This window comes from Orycteropus afer, unplaced genomic scaffold, assembly GCF_000298275.1.
Source record: "Orycteropus afer afer isolate SDZICR_OR568_19922 unplaced genomic scaffold, OryAfe1.0 scaffold00074, whole genome shotgun sequence".
NCBI lineage: Eukaryota > Metazoa > Chordata > Mammalia > Tubulidentata > Orycteropodidae > Orycteropus > Orycteropus afer.
Window position 1 is genome coordinate 4,568,311 of NW_006921661.1, and position 25,203 is coordinate 4,593,513.

General features: G+C 36.2%; 1 protein-coding gene across 1 annotated transcript in view; it reads right to left on the reverse strand.

Annotated features, from left to right (window-relative positions):
• EMSY (EMSY transcriptional repressor, BRCA2 interacting) overlaps positions 1–25,203 on the reverse strand; it is a 115,107-nt gene that overhangs the window by 88,731 nt on the left and 1,173 nt on the right. The window contains exons 2-7 of the mRNA XM_007940915.2: positions 18,490–18,589; positions 16,906–16,980; positions 15,496–15,537; positions 11,713–11,888; positions 10,006–10,158; positions 7,364–7,623 (exon numbers count right to left, since the gene is read on the reverse strand). Of these exons, the coding sequence (XP_007939106.1) occupies positions 7,364–7,623; positions 10,006–10,158; positions 11,713–11,888; positions 15,496–15,537; positions 16,906–16,980; positions 18,490–18,589 (806 nt within the window). The remainder of the gene's footprint in view (positions 1–7,363; positions 7,624–10,005; positions 10,159–11,712; positions 11,889–15,495; positions 15,538–16,905; positions 16,981–18,489; positions 18,590–25,203) is intronic.

Here is a 25,203-nt window from a genome sequence, read left to right on the forward strand (position 1 = left end):
GGCAATCCTACTTCCATAGTGATACTGCCTCGGAAACCCAAGGAGGGGTCGCTATGAGTCGGGGCCGACTCGACGGCAAACAACAACAACAACAATTAAGAAAGTATTACAGTAGAGCAGGAAAGAAATAATAGAGGCTGTCTGGACTGGTATATTAGTAGCGAAAATAAAAAGAAGTGAAAATTCAGATGACTTTGAGAGGGAGGACTTGATGGTGGATGGAAATGGCAGGGCTAAGGAAAAGAACAGAATCAAGAATAGTTCCTAGAGCTAATATGCATTGACTTGAATGTTCCAACAATTTCATGACACAGATACCATCATTATCCCCATTTTCAGTTAAGAACACAAAAATCACTTATAAATCTATATATAGCCTCAGTTTTATTTTGAGGTCAGTATGATGGTGATGCAGTGATACTTAAAACAGAGAATGCTTTTTTGTTTTGTTTTTTCATACCTACCTCGGACAGAAAAAATGTTTTAAAAACCAGAAGAATTTAGGAGAGAAATTCTTTTTAATTTTTGTATCAGTACTGAAGAAGGCCTGAAGTAAAATCCATCATCAGCATTTACTGAGTATGTCCATATTGAATACCTACTTTTCACAGAAGCTTTGACTAAATCATTATTATATATTTTCAGTGTTATAGGGAATTACAAGATATAAGTTCATATTCACTATTTTAAGGAGTTTAACTGAGGAGTCAAGAAAGATATATAAGGCCTCACCAGGAAAAACCTACAGAGTTGACCAGCATACTTGTATATAGACTTGATCAGCAAAAATTATTAGGAAAACAACCAATCATCATAAAAACTGAGAAGAGATAGACCAATATGATAAAAGATCACTAACTTAAGAGTTAAAAGAATCTGGCATTAGATCTTGCCTCTGCCACTTATAAATGGCAGGCCCCTGGACATGTTAAAATCTCTAGACTCCATTTTCATCTATAAAATGGGGATAATAATAAGCCCTACTTTGCAAAGTTATTACAAGGATTAAATGAGATAATGATGTGAAGCATCTAACACAGTGCTAGGCACATAGCAGGTGGTCAATATTTAGCAGTCAACAAATGGTACTTATTAGTAGCTTTTTATTACTTAATAAATGTTAAAGAGATATCAGTAAAGGAGTTAAAGATAAAATCAATCTGGAAATTGATTTCAATGTCCTCTATTTTTGTTTCATTTAAAACATTTTATATATCTTTTTTTCCCCCCCAAATTCTGATATCCCTGAGAATTCAAAGAATAGCTACCACCAGAGCCAAAACAATTAGAGGAGTGATGGCAATTAGGTTTCACTCTTGCCAATCTGAAATAATAATAGTAGCTGCCTGGAGGACAGTGTTTACATAGAATCTACAGCATAGATGAGGATTCATCTAGGCTTAGCAGGAATGTATGCCACAGTGCATAAGAAATGCCTGTCATGAGCAAGGAAAGGGGCAATGTTCAAATAGTCTCAAATATTTGGAAAGTCAGAACTAGAGTATGAATGTAGTCTTATAACATTAAGACAACAAAATTTCAGCAAAATAAATCTAGAGTCCTTAAGAGCATGTTTTAGGTTACAGATACAAATGATCAAACAGGTTGAGATTTTAGTCTGCAACATGACTTTTGAACTGAAAAGGGATTATTCAAAAGTAGAGATCCACCTTGAAGAAAACCTACTTGCACTTCAAAGTCACTTGTTACAAAAGGGGAAATAAAGGGATTTTGAAAGCAAGTGAACCAAACAGTGTTTATTCAGGCCATAATTCAAATTACTGACCTTCTAGCACTCACAAAAACTCCTTAAGAGTGCTGGGACTTGCACCCTAAGGACAAAATAAAAAATATCAATCAAGCATGTGAAAGCACAAAGCTATATTCTGTTGCTTTGTTACAGAAAAAAAATTTATAAGTCCTGTACCAATGAAATAATTAAAATTAAGCCATCATATTAACATAGGTGGAAATCTGTCTACCCTGAAAATGTATGACCTACTTGAATATGAATAAGGCCCACGAATTCATAAATAAGTATACTTAATATAAAAGTCACTTTACCTAAAATAATTTCTAAGTTGACTTACATGAGATTTGTAAGAAACCCAAGGTGAATGTAGTAATGGCAACAGCCTTGGGTAGATTTCAAAAAATCCAATTACCCAGCAAAAGAACAAACACATAAAAAAAAACACAGAATACTTATTAGTCCTACTCAGCTTATCCAAGTAGTAACAAAACTGATGGCATTGAGTATATATGGAGTAAAAGAGTAGATTTTTGCATCTGGAACACAGTAGATGCTCAAAAAATATTTGTGGAATGAATGAGTCCTATTTTTTATTTGTTTTAAATGTTCATTTTTTAAAACACAGTAAGACAAATCTAAGGTTCTAAGCCTGAAATCTCATGGTATATATAGCTCACTATGACTTCAGAGATAAATATGCCCTCTTATAAGCATCACAAGTCTGACAATCTCAACTCTTCTCAATTGAGAATTCAGAGATAAAAATACAGATATGGTAAAGGTAGTGAATCTAAAAAAAAAAAATCATATATTTCATAACAGGTGAACGCTTAATGTACTGCCAACTTTTTTTTAATAAGTCTTTTTTTCAAAGAATATTGGAAAGTTAATTAGATTAGATGACATTTACTGAACATTCATTATATGCACTGAGTATTTTCCATTAATCATCTCATTTAATTCTCCCAATAATTCTTGGAAGTAAGTACTTTTATTATCTTTGCTTTATAGGGAAACTAAGGCTCAAGAGAAGTGGCAGAGCTAGGACTGGAACCAGATCTATTTAATCATTAATTCATTTTTTTAATTAATTCATTCATTCAACAAATATTTATTGGCACCTCATACAGGCCAAGGAGCTCTGGTAGTGTAGTGCCTAAGGCACTTGACTACTAACCAGAAGGCTAGCGGTTCAAATCCACCAGCCATTCCTCGGAAGGAAGATGGGGCAATCTACTTCCGTAGTGATATTGCCTTGGAAACCCAAGGAGGGGTCGCTATGAGTCAGGTCCGACTCGATGGCACATAACAACAACAGCAACAACAGTATAGGCCAAGCACTGTTCTAAACTATAAGGAACAGTGATGAAGAAGACAAAGTCCCTATCTTCAACATAGAAACAGAAATATGGGAGAAACAGAAAATAAACAAATATGTAATATAATGTCAATTAGTTATGTATAATGAATAAAAATGAAACAGAGTAAGGGAATAGAGATAGGAATGGATGAGCTCTTTTAGTTACAGCGTTGCTACACTATTTCTCAAATACCAAAGTAAAAGCATAGATGAGAAGGGGGTAGAGGTGACAGAAAACCTGCTGATAAAATCCAGCAAGCAAGGCAATGAAAAAAATTATAAATATGCATTAAAATCCAGTGTATACTAAGTTAAATATACCATGGACTAACAAAAGAACAAACAAATATGACTTGGAAGAAGATAGCCAGAATGCTCCTTAGAAGAGGGGATGGTGAGACTTCATCTCATGTACTTTGGACATGTTATCAGGAAGGGTTAGTCCCAGGAAGACATTATGCTTGGTAAAGTAGAGAGTAAGCAAAAAACAAGAAGACCCTCAACAAAATGGACCAACACAGTGGTTGCAATAATAAGATCAAACATAGTAACGATTCTGAGGATTGCAAAGGACTGGGCAGTGTTTTGTTCTGTTGTACACAGGGTTGCTATGAGTTGAAACTGATTTAAAGGCACATAAGAATAACAACAACCAGGCAATGTCTTCCAATATATTGGACTGGCCCAGAAAGCAATAACTATATTATAAATGTTGTTGTTGTTGTTGTTGTTATATGCCGTCGAGTCAGCCCCGACTCATAGCGACCCCTCCTCGGGTTTCCGAGGCAGTATCACTACAGAAGTAGGATTGCCCAACCTTCCTTCCAAGGAGTGGCTGGTGGGTTTGAACCGCCAGCCTTCTGGTTAGCAGTCAGGTGCCTTAGGCACTATGCTACCAGAGCTCCTATAAACAGTATTCAAAAAATGATATTCAGAAAGATTGCCTTGGCATCATTAAGTAAAGTTATAAAAATTATGTTCATTTAAGAAATCATCAAAAAAAAGTTAATTTCTTTATATTAAGGGATAAGCTTCAGTTAACTGATAAATTTACTTATTTGGAAAGTCTCATTATCAACAATGTAAATAAATAAAATACCACTTTTCACAAAATACCTGCAAGGGAAGGGAGCCAACATTTTTTGAGTACCTACTCTATACTGCCTCGGAAACCCAAGGAGGGGTCGCTATGAGTCGGCCCGACTCGATGGCACATAACAACAACAACACTCTATGCTGCACTTTAAATACACAGTCTCATTTAATCCTTGCAGTATGCTTATAATGTTGGCATTATCCACATCTCACAGATAAGTAAAAAGATTTAGAAAGAGTAATCTACTTCAATCTACTTCAGGTCATACTGGAAAAGGCAGGGTTCCAATCCATGTCTCTTTGACTATGAACATTCTTACTTGATTTTAACATTATATCATAATGCCTCATCCTACAACTCAGAATTACATTCTACAAAGCAGCTCATTATTATTTCTAGTTGTTATATTTTATACATAGTGATACCTTTCCAGAAAACTAAATGTAGTTCTTTTAAATCAAAGTTATCATGAGACTGAAGACTCAAAGGTAGGAGAGGCCATTCACTAAACAGAAGAATTTACCTCATTCCTTCCTCAAAATCCCTCCTAATACAGTATGAAGGGAATTTTTAAAAGGGAGAGAGGCATGTAAACCTGTAAGGTCAGAACAGAAAGGAAATAACAGCTATCAAGTCTTAGTCGGTAGAAAACAAATAGACAAGTAATAATTGATCTAGCATATCCAAAAAAGTAGAAACCTAAAACAGCAAATGAAAGAACAAAGAACAAGAACAATTTCCATCAGAAAACCCCAGAAAGACTCAAAATTTGAGAGCATCAATTACTCCTGAAGTAGGTGTAAAAGTGAAGCAGCTATTATTGTTGTCATCCCTGAGTTGATTCCAATGGGAAAATTAGTTGAAAATCTGTTTAAGAAGCATTTAATCCCCAGTTCTCCTCCCTTACCTTAAAGGAAAACTAGGAATTTACTCCCCTGAGGAAGAGACTGAATCTAAGGGAATCTGGTAACATCAGGCAAAGGGGCAAAAGGACAGGTGCTATATTGAAAACAGAAGTCAGTCTAATACTGATGGGACCACACAGCCCTCTTCCTCCCCTTATTCCTAAAACACTGGCAGCCAGGTATATAGAACTCTAAGCAGATGACTGGAACATTCTTCTCTAAAGAATTGACCAGCCTAAGAAAAGCCCTAAAGACACTAACAACTGGTGGAGGAAAAGGGGCAGTGGGTACTTGTCAACAAAATAAAACCAAAAAACCAAACTCACTGCTGTTGAGTTGGATCTGACTCAGAGTGACCCCTCCTTGGGTTTCCAAGGCAGTATTACTATAGAAGTAGATTCCCCAATCTTCCTTCCGAGAAGTGGCTGGTGGGTTTGAACCGCCAGCCTTCTGGTTAGCAGTCAAATGCCTTAGGCACTAGCCACCAGAGCTCCCAACAACATAGCAAAATAGCCAAGCTAAATTAAACTCAGATGAAATTCAGCAATCAACACGGCCCACCCATCCACGCACACAGAGCTTTCTTTCTCATTTTTTAGCATCCACTCATATACAACAAAACAGTCAGACATTTAAGGACACTCTAAAATGATAGAGATCAAAACAAATAGATAAAAGGAACTCACAGGTAAGAGAGAGAACATGGAAAAAGAAAATATTAAAAAAAAATCATAAATAGAATCAGAGATAAGAGAATATACTAATTCTATGAAATAGTAGGATGCTATTAAAAAAAAACTTTTGGAGAACAAGAAAGAGTTATTAGAAATGTAAAGTTATGATAGCAAAAAATGAAAAATTCCTTAGAAGCTGTGAAGGCTAAAGTTGAGAAAATAATTATTTATATATATTTACTATATGCTATTAGGCTCTAAAAGTTTTATATATATTATCTCATTTATTTACTTCCAAAAACTCTACAAAACACACAATTGTTTTCCCTATTTTACAGATGAGAAAATTTAGGTATAAAGTTTAGTTTCCCCACAGTCTTACAGCTAATAAAAGTGGCAACTATAGAAGAAAGAAAAACAAATGGAAAATGGCACAAAAAAAATAAGAAAAATAGTGGATCAATCCAAGGCAGTTCAATATCCTGAATAATAGAAGATCCAAAAAGAAACAACAGAGAAAAATCAAAGAAATAATTCAAGAAATTTCCAGAATTGAAGGATATGAGTATCTAGATTGAAAGGGCCCACTGAGTGTGCCACCCAATGGATACAGAGACATACACCAAGGACTATTACCTTGAAATTTCAGAACTCTAAAGTCAAAGAGATGTTCCTTAGAGTTTCAAAGAGAAAAACGGAATCTGAAATTAGAATAGTATTTGGTTTCTCCAAAGCTAAACTAGAAGCTAGTAGCCAATGGAGTGGTATCTTCAAAATTCACAGAGAAAATTACTTCCAACTTAGAATATTCATCTAGGTAAATGATCGGTAAAGTGGGAGGGTAGGCTATAAAAAATTTTAGTCCACCATGCAAGGTTTCAAAAAATTTACTTTCTATAAGCTCATATACCAGTAACCTCTGGATGACATGCTCCAGCAAAATGAGTAAATTAAACCAAGAAAGAGGAAGACAGAGAAATCCTAGAAATACAGGTATACAGCAAGCCTAGAGCAATTAGGGTCCAGATTGGTGCGTGAAGACAGAGGGTCTAATAACAAATTGACAAAATACTGACAATTTGAACAAACTAAGAGGAAATTTTAGGAATAAATTAATGATAGCATACAAAGAATTTTAAAAAAAAAGATGGTAAGTAACTTAATTATACATCCTTCCTTTCCTCTACTGAGTAACTGACAACTTTGTTACTTTGGCAAAGTAAAATTCAGTTCCTAAAGGTAAGATCATCTTAATATATGTTAGGAAGATGGCTTATTTTTTTCCAAATCGTATCATACTTATAAAGTAAAGTGAAAGTCTCAAAAGTAGAAGACCAGCTACATATGTTATCTTAGGCAAGTCATTTAGCATCTCTGAGCCTCATGTACAAAAAGTGAATAATACCTATTCCAAAGCTTTACATACAGAATTAAATAAAGTGAGACATGTCAACATTCCCAGCATTATGCCAGGCACATAGTAAGCACTCAGTGCATGTTTGTTAAATCTGAATCATACTGTCTGAAAGAGACGGAAATGTCAATTGGCAGACAGAGACTCCCTCCACCACCTACCTTCTGTGTTGTTGTGTTTGTTGTCTGTGTTGAGGGTTTGGTGAAGGTTATTTTCACAGGAGACATGTGAGGTGGCAAAGAATTGGCAATGCTCTGCATGATGTTGCTCATCTTGGGACTACCACTCACAGGCACAGTGATCGTCTTTGAGACTGGAACAACAGCCTTTGGAACTTCCTTTAGGACAACAGGAGAGGAACTAGAAGAGTTTGTTCGCCTTCGTTTTCTGGGCTTTTCATCTTCATCTGAACAGCTAACACCTGAAAGGTAGCAACAATATTGCTATATTTACACTGAATAAATTTTTTATTTCATACGTTTAAAAAAAAACAAAATAAAACATCTCTGTGTGCATTAAGTCATCTTTGACCTCTCCCTTTACCATAAGTGCAATCAGCCACTAAGTCCTATCAATCCTCCCTCTGAGAAGTTGGCTCTGCCTTCCCTCCTTTCTTTACCCCAAGGCCAATGCTCCATGTCAGAATTCCTTATATGCTGCCTGTAATTCAGCAAACAACCTCCTAAAAGACATCTATTTTATCCTCCATCTTACTACCAGTTACACAATCTCATTTAATCATACCAATGCTCTACCTCAGATCCTTCAGTAGTTTTTATCTTCCTACAAGATATACAAACTCATTACCGTTACCTTACTTACATCTTTCTAAGAACACAGCACTCAGTCCCACCTAATCCTGTGCACCCTTGCCATTATCCAAAGCCACCTTACCACAGTCTATCCATCTCTAGGTCTCTATACTAGTGCTTTCCAGGGAATATCATCTCTCAGCAATGACCTCTTAATCGTCCTGCAAGTTCCAGCCATCTCCTCAGTGAAGCACAACTAGTCCACACTTCTGCTGACTTTATAATGTGCTCTGTACACTCTCTTCTGTATCAGTTACCACATGGCAATGTGCTTGTCTATCAGCATATCTCCTGTTATTAAGAGGCTCCCAGAAAACAATAACTATGTCTTATTAGTTTCCGTTGTATAGTGCCTTGCACATATGAAGTTAAGTGAATGAATAATTGTATCATTCATTATGTAGTTATCACATAACAACACATTATATGATATAGTTTCTTCATATTTGGAATTCACTCTGTTTAAAAAATTATCAAAAACAAGTTTCTATAGTTATTTTAAAAGACCACCTTGGCTAAATCCTCAGAGGTCAGATATAAACTTAATTAATAGTTCCAGATTTTTACTTTTTTTTTATGGATAAAGCCTCAGTTGTTTTTGTAATGGCTTTTAAAAAATCAAGTGAGAAACATAAAACCTAGCAACCTGCAAAGGAAATATCTACAGAGCAGACGTAAAAAATTATACAGCATGATTCAAAGAATGGATAATAAAACAGAACTCTTTATACCTTCAATTTACAGACTTTAATTTAAACAAGGCTAACAATAACCTACAATTATTCCTATCTAAAACTCCACCTCTAAAACTTAGAGATATCAAGTTTATAAATATACTGAGAAAAACAAAAATCAAACATTAATGATCTCCAGCTGATATCAAAAGCAAAGCAATACTGACATAACAGAATTTATAAATTAAAAAGTGAATTTGAAATCAAACTGCTTCACAAGGTAGAATCAAGGGGTTAAAAACTGCAAATTTTAAAAACTTCAAAAAATTACAGCCATTAGAAATATAGAAGATGAGCTCTTCAGCATGTTTTACTAAATCTAATAATCCAATGATGTTGTTGTTGTTATTTGCCGTCGAGTTGGCCCCGACTCATAGCGACCCCTCCTTCGGTTTCTGAGGCAGTATCACTACGGAAGTAGGATTGCCCAACCTTCCTTCTGAGGAGTGGCTGGTGGGTTTGAACCGCCAATGATATATCATACAAAATAAGAAAATACTACCAAAAACCAAAACCAAATTCACTGCCATGGAGTCGGATCCGACTCATAGCGACCACTTTCTGGGTTTCCGAGGCAGTATCACTATGGAAGTAGATTGCCCAACCTTCCTTCTGAGGAATGGCTGGTGGGTATGAACTGCCAGTCTTCTGATTAGCAGTCAAATGCCTTAGGCACTACGCCACCAGAGCTCCTTATAGGAATAAACACCGAATAATCACAATTCCTTCAATTTTCTATTCACATTTCTATTCCATTACAATCAAAATGAGTGAATACTTGAAGGATTAAAAAAAAAAATCAGTACCATCAAGTCAGTTCCAACTCATAGCTCCCCTATAAGACAGAGTAGAACTGCCCCACAGGGTTTCCAAGACTGTAACTCTTTCTGGAAGCAGACCGTCTCATCTTTCTCCTGCCGAACAGCTGGTGGATCCAAACCACTGACCTTTTGGTAGCAGCTAAATGCTTTAACCACTGTACCACCAGAGCTTCCACTTGAAGGACAGCACTGTTCAAAGTCAGATTCCCCACAGAGAGCAAAAATGAAGTCATTTCTCAACCCCCAGAACTGATTAAAAAAAAGCATAATATACCAAGTCACATGTAAAGAAAGGAATTCTTCAGAATCATCAAAAAAACACTGCTAATACCCAGACTGTGGACTGATGATTTAATCCTGGAAAGCAGATCTAATCAGAGCCTATGCTTTAGCATTTAGCCAAGATGGCTCTGACAACACTGAGAGTATCACTTACTTTTGACATACACAGTACTTCCACTTGGCAAGACAACTACATTGGAGGCAGGACTGGCAGGTCTTGGAGACTTAACCGTTGCTATGCTGCCACTTGGAACAGGGGTAGAGGTTGGGGTTGACGTGGTACTTGTGTAGGAATAACAAACCACTACTAAAGAAACGATAAAAAAAGTTTTGCTGTTAACTTTCACCAAAATTATCCAGGCATACAGCAAAATTATTTTTTTATTGCAGGCCAATTTTAACATTTTCATGTTATCAGAAGTCAGAGATGAGTACTAGGTATTAAGTCTACAGGTTAGAGATTTCAAAAAATCATCACTTAATTGGGTATTTAATAGCTGTCTATAAGTGACATTGCCAGTGGAGAAGAAAACAATTACAAATAAATCAAGTTTAAAATTATATTGAGGAAAATTAAAATAATTTTTCATTCATGGCAGGAGTTGGACAACAGGCATATACTTGTATTCCCTTTTACTACTAATACCAGCACCCACGATGAGGTGATGAATAATTTTTCCCTAATCATAGCAATTACCAACAAAGCTACTAGGAGGAAACCACGACACAGTTCTTTTATTATGAACCAGTTCACTAGTCACTTGCTATCCAAGCAGTGTAACAATAATTCAACTAAAATAATGACATCACATGTCAACCTCTTCATCATCCAATGATGGGACACAGCTCAACAACAGCAAGAATAGCTCCTAGCTACCATTTACTGGTATGAGCACCATGCACTGTGCTAAAACCCTTTCTGTAATATTAGCACTAATTCTCATAATACTATTATTCTACTTTAAAAATGAGGAACCTGAAATTCACAGATGCTAAATGATTTTCTGGAAATCACACAGTTTGGAAATGACAAACTAGGATGCAAACACAGATATTTCTCCCACAACAAATAAAACAGGAATTCAAAAGAGACCAAGTTTGCACACCGTCTCTCTCTAAAATAGTCCCCTTCAGCCTAAAACTGAGCCTGGTATGTATAAAAAGAGTGTTAACTCTGCCCCACAGCCCCTTGCTAAGCAAGAAAAGACAATTCCCCAGAGTAACTCAATATCTGCATTGTGTTCAGAGTTATTTTCATGTAACACCAAATTAGCCGTTAGAGTCAATTCAAATATGCTTTCTCAAATTTAATACTACTCTTGGTGGTCTCAACAGAATTTAAGGATTTTTAAAGTATATGTCAATTACTAGATTAAATAACAATAAGAAAGCCTTTCTATCTGTGAGGTAATCCCTAGTGGATTTAGCACATTGACTAGAACAGAGAAGCAGCATATACCACCATTGATTTCAGAAGACAAGCAGAGCAGAGCTTTGTTTTTTGAAGCTACCAGTTCAGCATCTTTCTCCAGTAGCTAAATGGCTTCTATCATTTATTTTCTATGGCACTCATTAAGGGCTTCTATTCACTTCTAACAAGACCCATTAATGTCAAAAATTCATTCCAAGAAGACTTTTGCAATTTTGTGATTAACATAAATTACACTTTCAACAAAGGGGAGATTTAATTTTCACTGAGACTAAAAATCTGGCAGTTCCTAGTTTCAGAATCAGAGTTGCCCACTATGTTTTACAACCTTTAAACAATGGGATGAAAACAGATGAAAAATAAGACAACTTTTCTTGAACTAAAGAAACTGAGAAAAATAATCTCTACACATAGAACTATTTTTCTACTCACCTTCCTTGCTTCCGGTTTCTGCAGGCACTGGAAGAGATGCATTGTGCTGGACAGCTGCATTGGCAACAGCATTAGCTGTTACAGTGAAGGCGGTTTGGGGAACCAGACGGGGCATAAGCGGTACTAGTCGACGACCTTCAATGGACCATTCTGAAGAGCTATTAGGTCCAGACATACTAAACAAAAAAGAAAACGCTGCTACAAGGGTTCTCAATCACTAAAAATGACCAATCAGATACAACTTTTTAAATTATAAAAAATGCCCTCACTGAATAAGAGAGGCTAAAAATTAAGGAAGCAAGTCAAAATTATGAAGAACTAGAATTCAAAGAATTTCATACACATTTAGGTTCTTACACATTTTATTCTATAATCTGAATTCTTATAATGAACAAAATTGAAACAATGAAATTTTCCCTGTGATTTCCATAATATTGACTTTGGTTACATAAGTCTAAATTTGGTATCACTAATGAAAACTAGTATTCCTATTAAATTTTAGAACTTAACATTTTATAGTTATAGCAAAAAGTACTCATAATATTAAAAATACGATTTTCCTTAATAATTAAAAATGGAATTCACTGGAACCTTTGCAAAATGAAAACTTCTTATCTAACTGCCTGCATGGCCAGAAGTTCTAAGGCTTTCAAACAAGGGAAACTGAGGCAGTAAACGAGGGGGGACTAGGAAGTGAGGGATGGAAGAGGGTTGTAAATGTCACAGTATGTGTCACTAACAATGTATTGCATTATTTTCTTTCCTGTTAAAAATATATTAGATCTGAGGACACTGGAAGAAACCTGCTATTTATTTATTTTTATTTATTTTTACGATCATTCACTCTAAAGATTTGAGGCAATTAAACTCTACCCCTAAGCAGACACCATTCTCACTGTTTCTACTCTAAACTTCTTAAGCAAATTTATCAAGAATCCAACCTTCGGTTGAAATATCAAAAGGTAGTTGTGTTACTTCTCTTGACTTGGCTCCATGAATGACCCTGACTAATGATTAAAGGTTTAAACTTCACCCAGAATTAATTAATCAATTAATCTCGTCACTGCATCAGAAATAGTTCTATACCTTTTTCAAAATCAGAAATTCTACAGCCCAACCTAGAAATTAAACTGTATGCCCACTAATTCTTCAGCTTTAGACAGAATTCACAAAAACCTTTGTCAGGGGATAGAATTAATGATAATGACGATGGTAATGATGACAGTCAACATGAGTTAAGCACCTACTATATGCCAAGTACTGGTCTAAACATTTATATGTAGTTTTGTTTCATACAAATCTCTCAACAACCCTATGAAATAGGTACTATTACTCTCTCCATGTTATAGATGGAGACACTGAGTCACAGAGAAATTAAGTAACTTGCCTAAGATCATACAGGTATTAAATGTCTTCAACAAACATACATCATACTATTAAACTTATCTGCCACATCAGAACTAGAAAGCATAAAACCTGTCAGATAAGTTATATGTATATTTACTGTTGATTAAGACTAATTGGTTATTGCTGTCTAATTACTAACAACTTTCACTGAATGAAACTAATTACTTCACAATTTGAGAAGGACTTAAAACTCAGTTAAAAACAGAATTTTTAGGAACTGATTAATCCAACCGGATTACTGTGGAAGTTCATAAATTCCCTCATGGTTTAACACCGTCTGTCTTAAAGACAAGGGAAAAAGGAGTTCCGAAAATTCCAATAACCCTAATAAATTTGTCATTACATAATCTCCATACTGATGCCAGTTCTGAAAAGGAAAATGGTACAAATGGTGAGAGAGACAGAAAAGAGCAATTGCTAACTGTCAAAAGAAAAAAAAAAAAAAAGTCCTAAAAGCTACTCAGCACTGTGGTCTTGTCTTACCTCTATTTTTACTATCATTTTCTTAGACTATCACTAATGAAAGTGAGGATTTACCACAGAAATTACGTCTACACTTACCTTTAAAAGTTAGATATTTTTCTCCTGCTATTATCTGTGCATTTTTAAATGGTGGCAGAAAAATTATGGGAAATTAGTATTTGAAGTGCACAAACATATTCTATTGAAAAGACAGAACTTGCAGTGCAAAAGATACAACTGCAACTTTTAGAAAGATCTGTAAATCTTCCAATTTCCACTCATGCAAACATGCTCAAATTTGAAGTGATTGAACAATTAAATATGTTAGAATTAGATTTTTAAAATGCTATTTGCTCAGTAATGAGGGTATAAATATGTATTAACTGCAGAAGTCATCTAAAGTGAATCTTATAAGCCATCTTACTGCACAGATTCAATGAGATACTTTAGTCTCAATGTAACAATGTCTCTCTGTTTATACTAAGCATGGCAAGGGAGGGTAGAGATCCTTGCTCCCCACTCCTGTGAGAAATTTAAGATAATACTAATAAAACTACCTTGGGTCTCACATTCGTTGCCATGCAGGGCACCAGCAAGAAATCACTGTGAGTGTTTGGCTGATGCGGAAAGGGTTAAGAGAGCATAAATTCCGGACAGCCATTTTCTTCTAATTCTAGAGATAATTCTGGCAAGAGTGGCCCAGTTAAAAAATCTGAAGCCTCTTGAAGGGTTTTATAATACAATATTCTGATATAATTTAAGACTGAATTAGAGTATTAAATTTAATAGATGGCCTGGTGCCAAACAATAAACACGTGCTATGCCTCAAGCGGCATGCCACAGCAAGGTTGTTCTTTGATCCCAGACACCCTACTCCTTTTATTTCCCCACTGCTCTGTGCTCAATCTTCTAGGCTTTCTCATCACCTTTCAACCACATTCCTTCTGGCCCAAGCTGCTGTTTTGAGTGGGGGAGGGAAGGGAGAAGAAAAAGGAAATGCAGTCAGTTCAGTGCATTCCTCCTCAGATCTCCTTTCTTCAGGCTGAGTATAAAGCCCTCCTACAGATAATCTAAGGTGCCCTGGTGACACAGCGGTTAAGCACTCAGCTGCTAACAGGTCAGTGATGGGGAAAAGGCCGCTCTGTGGGAGAAAGATGTGGCAGTCTGCTTCTGCAAAGATTACAGCCTTGGAAACCCTATAGGGCAGTTCTACTTTGTCCTATAAGGTCACTACAAGTCAGAATCAACTCTATGGTAATAGGTTTTATAATCTTTGGGACTAGGCTGTAGTGGATTCCTGAAGGAAAGACGGCTGAGGAGATGGAGAGAATGAGGGATCTACACCCACCTCACAAATCCTCAGTCACTGACCCTTGGCTTAACAAATAAATACAATACAAAACACTAAAACAGGAATATTGAAAGACCTAAGAAGTTTAAAATTATACTGAAGTAAACTCTTTTCAAAAAAATGAAATTCATGTATTAAATGAATCAGAAAGTTGAGAAAAAAAGAGGAAACACAGGCAGATAAAAGCCAACTCTCAATTATCCATGCTAATGGAGAGAGGAGGGAAAGGGAGAGGTCAAACAGATTAAAGAAACCCACGTATTATCCAAAAATATTTTGGCAAATACTTGTAAATTCTTTCACCAGACCTTTTCCAGCCAACTAACATGCAGTAAAATGACTAATTAAAATTTTCACCTCCTCTCCCTTCCCACCCTCTGACTAGAGGTACTCCCAAGCAGCAAAATGGCTAAAGGGTGGGCAGCATTAAGAGGGGAAGAGAAGGAAAAGCAAGGAGCACAGTTAATTCATAAATGGAAAAGTGTGCCCCTGAATAATTGAGAGCTTCAATTTTGAAATAAATACAAGAAAAAGCCTGAAATAATAATAACCTATTTGCATACCTGTAACTTGGTCTTTCACCCAAATATAAGGATAAATTCATTCTTGGAAGGGGAAAAAAGGAAAAGGAGACTAAATAAATGTTATCCTTTAAGTATGAAACTGATGCATCAACTTACAACCCACAATACTGTTCAATGCTTCTAAGGTCTAAGTTTGTTTCCAAGTGCCTCTGAGAGCTGACTATCGTTAATTACCTGATCATCTAGCACATAAGTTTCCTATTACCAGTTCTCAAATTAGAATCTAGGATGAGTTATTCTTTTTAGAGTACCTCAATTCTAAACTTTAGACCAAATTAAAGAAGGAACACATTAACATTTTAATCTTTCAACAATGTTAACCTGACAACTAAATACTAAATGTCTCTAATGGAAATTTTCCCAATTTCTACAGTGCATACCTACCACAAAAGCATCACAAAATTGCAAGATAAACAGCTAAGCCTTCAAACTAGGCAGTAAAAAAGGTAGCACCCCAATTTATAAGTTAGGTAAAATGAGGGATAGAGAAGCACAACATGAAGCTAATGGATCTTTGGGAGTTAATTCAAATACTGCCAATTGATTTAAATATACCATTTATCACATTATACACTATATGAGTTATGTATTCATAATATACTGAATTTTTTCCTTTAGTTTTATTTCACATTAAAACATAGAAATAAAAACAAATGAATTATACTATAACAAATTTTATGAAATGTTACCATCATCACCTTGCATTAACATTTAAAGGTAATTTCTGTTCCTTTCTATTCTTTAGGAGGCACTGTTTCTATTAATGCTACTCTTGGTTTTATTAATGCTTGAAGCCTGCACTTAATCCTCCACCATCCTCCACCCCATCTGTCAAAGAGTTAAAATGATCTGAAAATAATTTGATAAGACTCCTTTAATATTTTATTTTATTGGCTTTTTAAAGCTAAAATATATTACATTCATATTTCTTAAAAGCAGAACGTATATTTTAGTCTTTTTCTGAATCTCAAAATACATAAAGTGATTAGTCAAATATCAAAATATATATATAATGCCTATTTATAAAGCAATATACATATCAAATACCATTAAAAAAAGCTCTAAGGGGTGGTCAAATTTGGGGGGCACACTACTTTGTTACTGAACTTTGCTTCAAATAAATGAATTATCTGCTAAACTGTTGTGGTCTTTAGTTATACAGAGCTTTCACTATAATAAGATTTGACTTGAGTATTTGAAACTTGCCTAACCAAATGCAAAAACATAACCAAGTGAATAATCAGTTAACACACTATGGTCAGGATCCCCGAGTTCAGAGGTATTACTAGTAAGATAACAGACTCAGGAACCTGCTACACAATAGGAAAACTTTTAAAACGTTAAACTATGTCATAAAAAAAATCAGGGGTTGTATGACTAATGGCTTACTTATGTGCAATTGTTGTTAACCGTTCATCGTTTACTGCTCTCCGAACTTCAGCACGGTGGCGTTCTGTTGAGATGCTATGAAAAAAAATAGCCATTATAGAACTCTGCCAAGCAGGCAGCTCTTTTCTATACTTTTTTTAATGTTTATATCAACATTTTGCTTTGGGGAGGGTGAAGGGCAAGATTGATTTGTGAAAACATAGATAGGGGCCTAATGTTTATCTTCAACTACTTTAAAGTCATAGAAAAGGATTGATACTGATTCTGTTTAACTGCAGAGAGAATTAGCTGCAAATTAGAAATCACAGGAAAACAAATTCAGCTTGACATCAAAGCAGTATTTCCAAAACTCAGAACTGTCAGACCATGGACAAGATTAGCAGAGGTTTCTGTTATGCAAACCAAAGCTAGATGGCCTCCGAATCATGGTTGCTGAGGATGTGGACACTCAGAAGAGTCTTCTAAGGTCTTTTCTAAAGCTTAAGTTCCATAATTTCACGTTCGATGAATATAATAAAGAAATGGGACTGGAAAGACAGTCTGTTTACTGTGGCTATATGCTATGAAACTTGACACAAGGGTAATATCCCTTATTATGCAACACTTTAGGTGTGTGTCTTTTACATTTTGTCATGGTACCAGTATGATAAAAATGTGCTTTAGATTGATCCTGATTTAACCAATGTAAAGTTAATACTGAACTAATCAGAAAAGGCTACATCCATTCCATTCATAAATAAAAAAATGAAAACTACTCTTCAAATTGTAATCTTTATTGCTTAAGCTAAATCTGCACCATGTACCAAAATATTTGGGGACTGGAAAGCAAAATTTAGGAGGAAACATAAACAACAAACAAAAACTATAAACTTAAGTACAAAGATGAGAAGACTAAGAACTTCCCTTAAAAGCATGCCTATATTAATGTTAATTACTTAAATATAGAAAGAACCATTCCATATTTCATTTATAAAAAGAAGAGAAAATGGCCTCAAATGTAGAAATTCAGTTAAAACAACATTTTCTGTGAAAGCTCAAGAATTTAAACTAGATGAAGGCAAAGTGTCAAGGAACCCCTTTCACTACAATTGTTTTAATGGATTCAAGTGCCACCCTAGTGGGAAGCTTAAAGAAGAGATTATGCTGAAGGCTGTGACTACATAATCACCACCTACTTATATAAGGCTGTGACTATATAATCACCACCCACTTATACAAATTAAGATCCCATCCTCCTTGCACACCATGCTTCCCCTCAACAAATGACACACTAGATCTTCATATGCAGTTGTGTCTGTTCTTCTTTCCTTCACCACTCTCAAAAAATGCCTCCGTTTCCTAGATGGCCCAAATCTAAACATTAAGTTGCCTTAAACCCTTCCTGATTGGACTTCAGAATAAATGTCAAGTTGTTCAATTTTATATAACAGATCACACAACTGGGAGGAGATCTCTAAGCACCAACAATCTGAATAGTTCTGTTCTTCAACTTAATTTGAGAACTACTAAAGTGAATAGTAGTAATGAAACTCCTCAAAATGAAATTTCTCAAGTCCCAGCTCACAAACTTTTATGATAATTTACCTAAGAACTTTTGAGAGTTCTCCAAGAAGATCTTTCTTTTCCTTGGTGAGATCCCCCTGTGCCCGAAGTGCACTGATAACTCCAGCATATGCCTCCAATTCTAGAAGAAGAAAATTATTTTATCAAGATAGGCCTTCAATATTTCACTACGATGGCTACATACAGCAAAACTTCAGGGCAAGAAACTGAAAATCAACTGCAAATATTTTAATTCCTTTCAAAAAGTGTATCTAAAAAGAGATTAAAATGTGAGTTTTATAATTTTGTATCATTTTATTTTTTGATTCATGGAAGTCATGTATGTAAAATATTTAGGTAGAAAAATCTAACAGTAAACAGTTTTATACATTGTAACTGAAGAATGCTTAACTCAGGTGCTACCAACACTGGAAGTAGGCTCCAAGTGATGCAAAAAGGCTGATCAAAGAAGCTATTAGCATTACTGAAAGGTACTTTCATGGATTAACCCTTCAAATAATTCCTTAGCCTTGCCTAAAATGTCAAACTATAGTCTACCTCTGTCCTGGAGTGGCTTTCAGAAAGAACACAATGCAACTGAAAAAATACTGGAATGAGAGTCAAATAACCAGAGTCTGGCTCCAACACTGCCACTTACTGGTTGTATGGCCTTGGGCAAATCTTTTCTCATCTCTTAATTTCAATTTCCTTATCAAGAAGGAATTTCTAAAGTACCTTCCGGATCTAAGTTCCTCTACATCCATTAAAAGAAAAAAAAAAAACAGTTGCTGTCAAGTAGATTCTAACCCATGGCAACCCCATGTGTGACAGAGTACAACTGTGCTCCACAGCATTTTCAATGGCTGATTTCACTATCTTTCCACAAAAACAACCATTATGAAATAAAAAGTCAGTCCCTAGTACTGGTTAAATATAAAACCATAAAGTCCCCAATGGTCTCCAACGATCCATGCATGCCTCCCAATGAAGTCCCCTCTCACACTGACTCTGGGCTTGACATGTGACTTGCTTTGGCCAATGGAACATCACCAAACATGATGTAAGCAGAAGCTTGCTGAGCATTTGCACCTGAGGCCTTGCTTTCTTGGAACCTTGAGATTACCAAACTGTGAAGACACTCAGGATGAAAAACCACATGGAGAGAGGCTCACTCATTTCAGTTAAACCCCACTTAAGTTGTCAGCTGAATGATGGAGTAGTGCCTAAGGCATTCAACTGCTAACCAGAAGGCTGGTGGTTCAAAAGGAAGGAAGGTTGGGCAATCTACTTCTGTAGTGATACCGCCTCAAAAACCCAAGGAGGGGTCGCTATGAGTCGGACCTGACGTGATGGAAGTGAGTTTGGGTTTTATAGCTATAAAGAGAGCTCAGGCAAGACCAGCAACCCATAGAAGTGTAAGAAATAATAAAAGGGCTGTTGTTTGAAACCAGTGACACTATGACAGAATGGGTGTATCAGAGCAAAATAAAATGATGGGAAATAATGTCCAAATTACAATTACTTCCATACTCATTCACATTCCTGAGTATTTGCTCATGCCCGACACACACAAGACAATAAATATTAGCCAAATAATGTATGTGTGTATGCATGCTAGATATTACATAAATAATAAACTAGTAGAATCGTTCAGTTCATATTATTCATAGTTCTGATTGTTAAAAGAAAGCTTTATGTAGAAGACTGAGCTCACTATATTAAATAGAAATGTCTGGTCCAAGTGAATTGCCCTATGTGTAAACATCCACACATTCAAACTGAGCTGGATACTACATAAATGTTTCATAGGTTCTCTAAGCACAAACCCTGCTGTTCTGGATTAATGAAAGAAATAGTTTCAGGGAACACATATTTCAGCTTTAATCACGACCCATAGTAGAGTTCAGTAAGGCACTATGGATAACCAACTAAAAATTTACCATACTCTAAAGATTTACGCCCCATTTATAGAATATTTAATTCAACAAACCAGTATTGTATCCCTATGCCACACAGTGTGCTAAGTCCTGCCCTCAAGAAGTTAACTCTATAATAGAACTATAATGATACAAGTCATCAAACAATTATGATCAGTTTATAATACAATGATAAAGACACAGAGAAGAAACACATCTAGTGTGGAAGCACAAGCTTTAATCAGAAAAAGAACTATGCTCTAGGCAGGCAGGGGGAAAATGTATATGTTCAAAAGGAATAGAGGGAGTAAATGAGCAGAAAATGTTTCATACAGACATCCAACTTCCAGTAATAGTCAGTGACTATGTTTGAGAGTTTTGCACCAAGGGAAGTGGAAATATGTCTACTTTGGATAATCACTAATTCAAGTCAAACCACTAATTGAATGTTACTAACACAAGGTACTATGGAGAATATTTTTATCAACAAAATAAAGTCCTTATCCTTTAGGTGATTAAATTCCAGTAAGGAACCTAAAAAATATATACAAATAACTATTACAAAGATTTAGTTCACAAATGTAAGAGAACAGAAAAGGATAAAAATGAATAAGTAGTTTGGAGACAGACTGTGAAAAGCCTTTAATTCCAGTCTAAAAAGTTTCTAGTTGATATGACTCAGTAATTGATTGAATGTAGGAGCAACAGAAGGAAAGGAGTCAGGTTTTGCACTTTGCAAATTGTTTAGGAGAATGGCAATAACATAAAAAGAAATGGAGAAATATGACAGCAATGAGGATGAGAAAGACATAGAGAGGTACATGGGAGGTACAGACAACAAATATGAACCCTTTTGCATATACAGTACTGAGTTCTCAGTGAAGGTAAACATGGATATATGGATGGATAGATAGGTGGACAGGCTAAACGATTAACTATGTCTATGAAGGAGGGAGTGTATCCAGGATCATATATAGGGTTGGCAGACAATGGTCCTATAAGTTTATGTGAAGGATCAGAATCCCCAGGAGTATAGTACAACTGACAAGGGGCTAGCTTATGGTCACTGCTTGGTCACAGCCAGTTACCCACAGCGACTGAGTAGTTGATCCTGAGGGCCTGGGACCATGGTCACAGGGGACATCAAACTCAATTGGCATAACATACTATACAAAACATTGTTCCACCTCCTACTTTCGTGAGTAGCGACTGGGATCTTAAAAGCTAGCAAGGTGCCATCTAGATGTAACAATGGGTCTCTCCTCGTCAAGAGCAAAGAAGAAAGCAGAAAACCAAAATTAATGGAAACAATCAGTCCCCACGACTGGTACACCATACGATCTGCAACCTATACAAGTATGAGACCAGAAGAACTAGATGGTGCCCGGCTACCACTGTCATCCACTTGGAAGGGATGTAGGAGATCCTGGATAGAGAGGGAGAACAATGTGGAACAAAACTCAAAATCATTTGGAGGGGAAAAAAAAAAAGGGGGGGGGGATGGTTGGGACCAGGTTTGCTGGTCCAATAGAGCCTGGTGGAACCACTGAGACTATGGCCCCTAGCTACCCTTCAGGCCTGGAATTGAGACCACACCTGTGGTTTCCAACCAAGCAAAGTACAGGTATGTGAGTTGAACATTTACCTCAAGTGGACACATGCCCTTGAGAGAACAATCATGGGAGAAGGAAGGGCACCTTATGCACAGGGAGACAGCTTAGGGGGCAGGAGAGTATGGAGGGATGGACACTGGGAAGTGGTACCTTGGGGAGGAAATTGGAGGGGAGCTGTTGCATTGTGGTAAATTGTGGTCAATGACATGAGACAAAGTATATGTGAACTGCTGTATCGAGAGTGAATTTGCTCTGTAAATCTTCACCCAAACCTAAATAAAATAAAATTTAAAAAAAAAAAAAAAAAGAAAGAAATGGAGAGGTCAGAGAGAGGAAGTAGTTTAAAAAAAAAGTCCATTTGTCCTGTGGAATTTGGGGTGATCAAGACATTATTTCAAAGAAAATGGAATTAACTAAAAAAATGTGACAAATATTCCTGATATGCTTATACAAAAGTAAGATGTGGCAACCTCACACAAAACTGGGACTCAGAACAAAACAAACCTACACAATCCAAGGCACTTCCTCCCCTTTTCCAGAAATACACTCATTGTAAAAAATCCTTACTAGCTTCCCAACTTCCTTCCCACTAACCGATGTCCATTTTGATTGGTATTCTCAGATCCTGACATAATTCGAACTTGTTGAATTGCTAGTACTATCTTGGATGCCATCCTATTTTACAGTTAACTATAATGACACAAAAAAGCCCTGGTGATCCAATAATAGTTAAGGTGTTTAGCCGCTAACCAAAAGGTCAGCACTAAGAACCCACCAGTCGCTCCACAGGAAAAAGATGCTGCAGTAAGATGCAGCAGTCTGCTTCTGTAAAGATTCACAACATTGGAAACCCCACTGGGCAATTCTATTCTGTTCTATATGGTCACTATGAGTGGGAATCAACTTACCCACCAACAAGTTTGTTTGTTGTTTTGTTTTGGTAATGACACTTAAATATAATGAAATAATAAACATATGCAAACATCCCAGAAAATAAAAGAGTTGCTAATCTACTTCCGTAGAGATACCACCTCGGCCCAAGGAGGGGTTGCTAAGAGTTGGGTTTGACTGGATGGCACATAACAACAACAAACAACAAGCCATTTTTACAAATCCCTCAATCCATTCCATTTAAACACATTTTATACTGTAGTCTATAAAGCTCCACAATAGAGTAACAACTCAGAAATGGTCATAAAAAAAAAAAGAGCAAAGGAGAGGCAAGTGAGAAGAAATGAAGCATAAATTTATCACTGGTACCTTCAGCATATCCTAAAGAAATTCTCCACCTCAATTTCTTATTTTTAATTAAGTAAACTTAAATTTTTTACATCTTACATTAAAATGATTTACACTATTTTTAACATAAAACTAATCTTTAAAATACTTTAAGCTAATTCTTATATATAATACTTTCTTTAAACTTTGGACCTATAGCTAGTGTTTGAAGGTAATTCAAAGGTTTCATTCTTATGATAATAAGCCAACGGGTGGGGAGGAAGTCTTTCAAAAATCACTTTCCAAGCTCACCTCCTAAAGCAAAGGATCACTGAAGATGACATTTTCCTGTAGGATGGTTCTTTTTTTGGTTTCTGGCTTTGTTTTTTGGGTTTTTTCCTATTTATTTATTTTTTTTATTGTATGGACACAGACCTCCATCAGCAGTCCCCACACAGCTCTGACTAAAGTATATGCAGACTTAAAGTTTATGATTTTTATATTTAAACATTATCTCTTGATTCAAGCCCAGAAAGCCCAATCCAGTCTGCTATATTATAATCTATCCCTCTGCAATTATTTCAGCTATGAAATAAATAGGATGAGTTTAACCTTATAATAAGCAAGTTATAGCAATTCCATGTAACTGTGTAGAAAATCTTCACATTAATATTGAAAAATTGGAAATAAGGGAAAAACAGTATTATGGAATGATAGACAAAAAAAAAAAAAAAAAGCTCTCTAGACAATGCTAAAATACAATGTTAAGCAGTAGTTTAAAATAGAGATATCCTCATCGTGACCTGAATGGAAATAAAAAAGGGCAAAGGTTATAAGTAGGCAGGGCCAGAGCAGCTATAGGAATTCCCCATAAAACTTCTTTTGAAGCAAAGGTTCAGTTGCAAATAAATGTCTGAAAGCATCTGCTTTAAAATATTACACGCTGATGTCAGACACTGTAATAGGGCCTTTACACATAGTAATCCACATAACAAACGAATGAGACAGATTATTATCCTTCTTCTCAAAAGTATCAACAGATTTAGAGAGATCACATAACTGGTTCTTGGTCACACAGGTCAGTAGTAACAGGACTAAGACCCCAGGCTGTCTGAATTCAAGACCGATACTTTCCTACAATGGTACACCTTCAAAACCATGGATATCTAAATAACTCATATCCACTGCCAAAACACATAATGTTCTTTTTCAAATTATTCATTTATTGGATACCTACCATGTGCTAGCCCTACGATACGCACTACCATCCAGTCAATTCCAACTCATAGAGAGTCCCATAGGCTGTAAATCCTTATAGAAAAAGACTGCCTTATCTTTCTTCCATGGAGTGGCTGGCAGGTTTGAACCGCCAACTTTTCAGTTAGCAGTGCAATGCCTTAACCACAGCACCACCACAGCTCCTTAGCCCTAGGATGCAGTGGTAAATAAGATAAACAAGGTCCTTCTTGGAACTTACTGTCTAAAGCAATCTTTCTCAAACCAGGATCCTCATTTAAACCAGAGCACAGAAAATGACTTGAGTAACTCTTTTCTCAATTTTCCCAATAGTACATAACTATACTACTATTCAAGATACAGAGGAGAAGCCCTGGTGGCAGAGTAGTTAAGCACTCTGCTTCTAATGAAAGGTTGGAAGTTCGTACCTGCCAACTGCTACATGGCAGAAAGATATAGCAAACTGCTTCCTTAAAGACTCTAAAAACAAACAAACAAACAGACAGACAGACAAACAAACTCACTGCTGTCGAGCTGATTCAACTCACAGTGACCACTCCTTGGGTTTCTGAGGTGGTACCCCCATAGAAGTATATTACCCAATCTTCCTTCCAAGGGTGATAGGTTTGAACACCAGCCTTCTGGTTAGCAGTCAAATGCCTTAGGCACTACGCCACCAAAATCAAACTCACTGCCATCAAGTTGGATCAACTCATAGCAACCCCCCCTCCCCCCCCCCCGCCTTGTGTTTCTGAGGCAGTATCACTACAGAA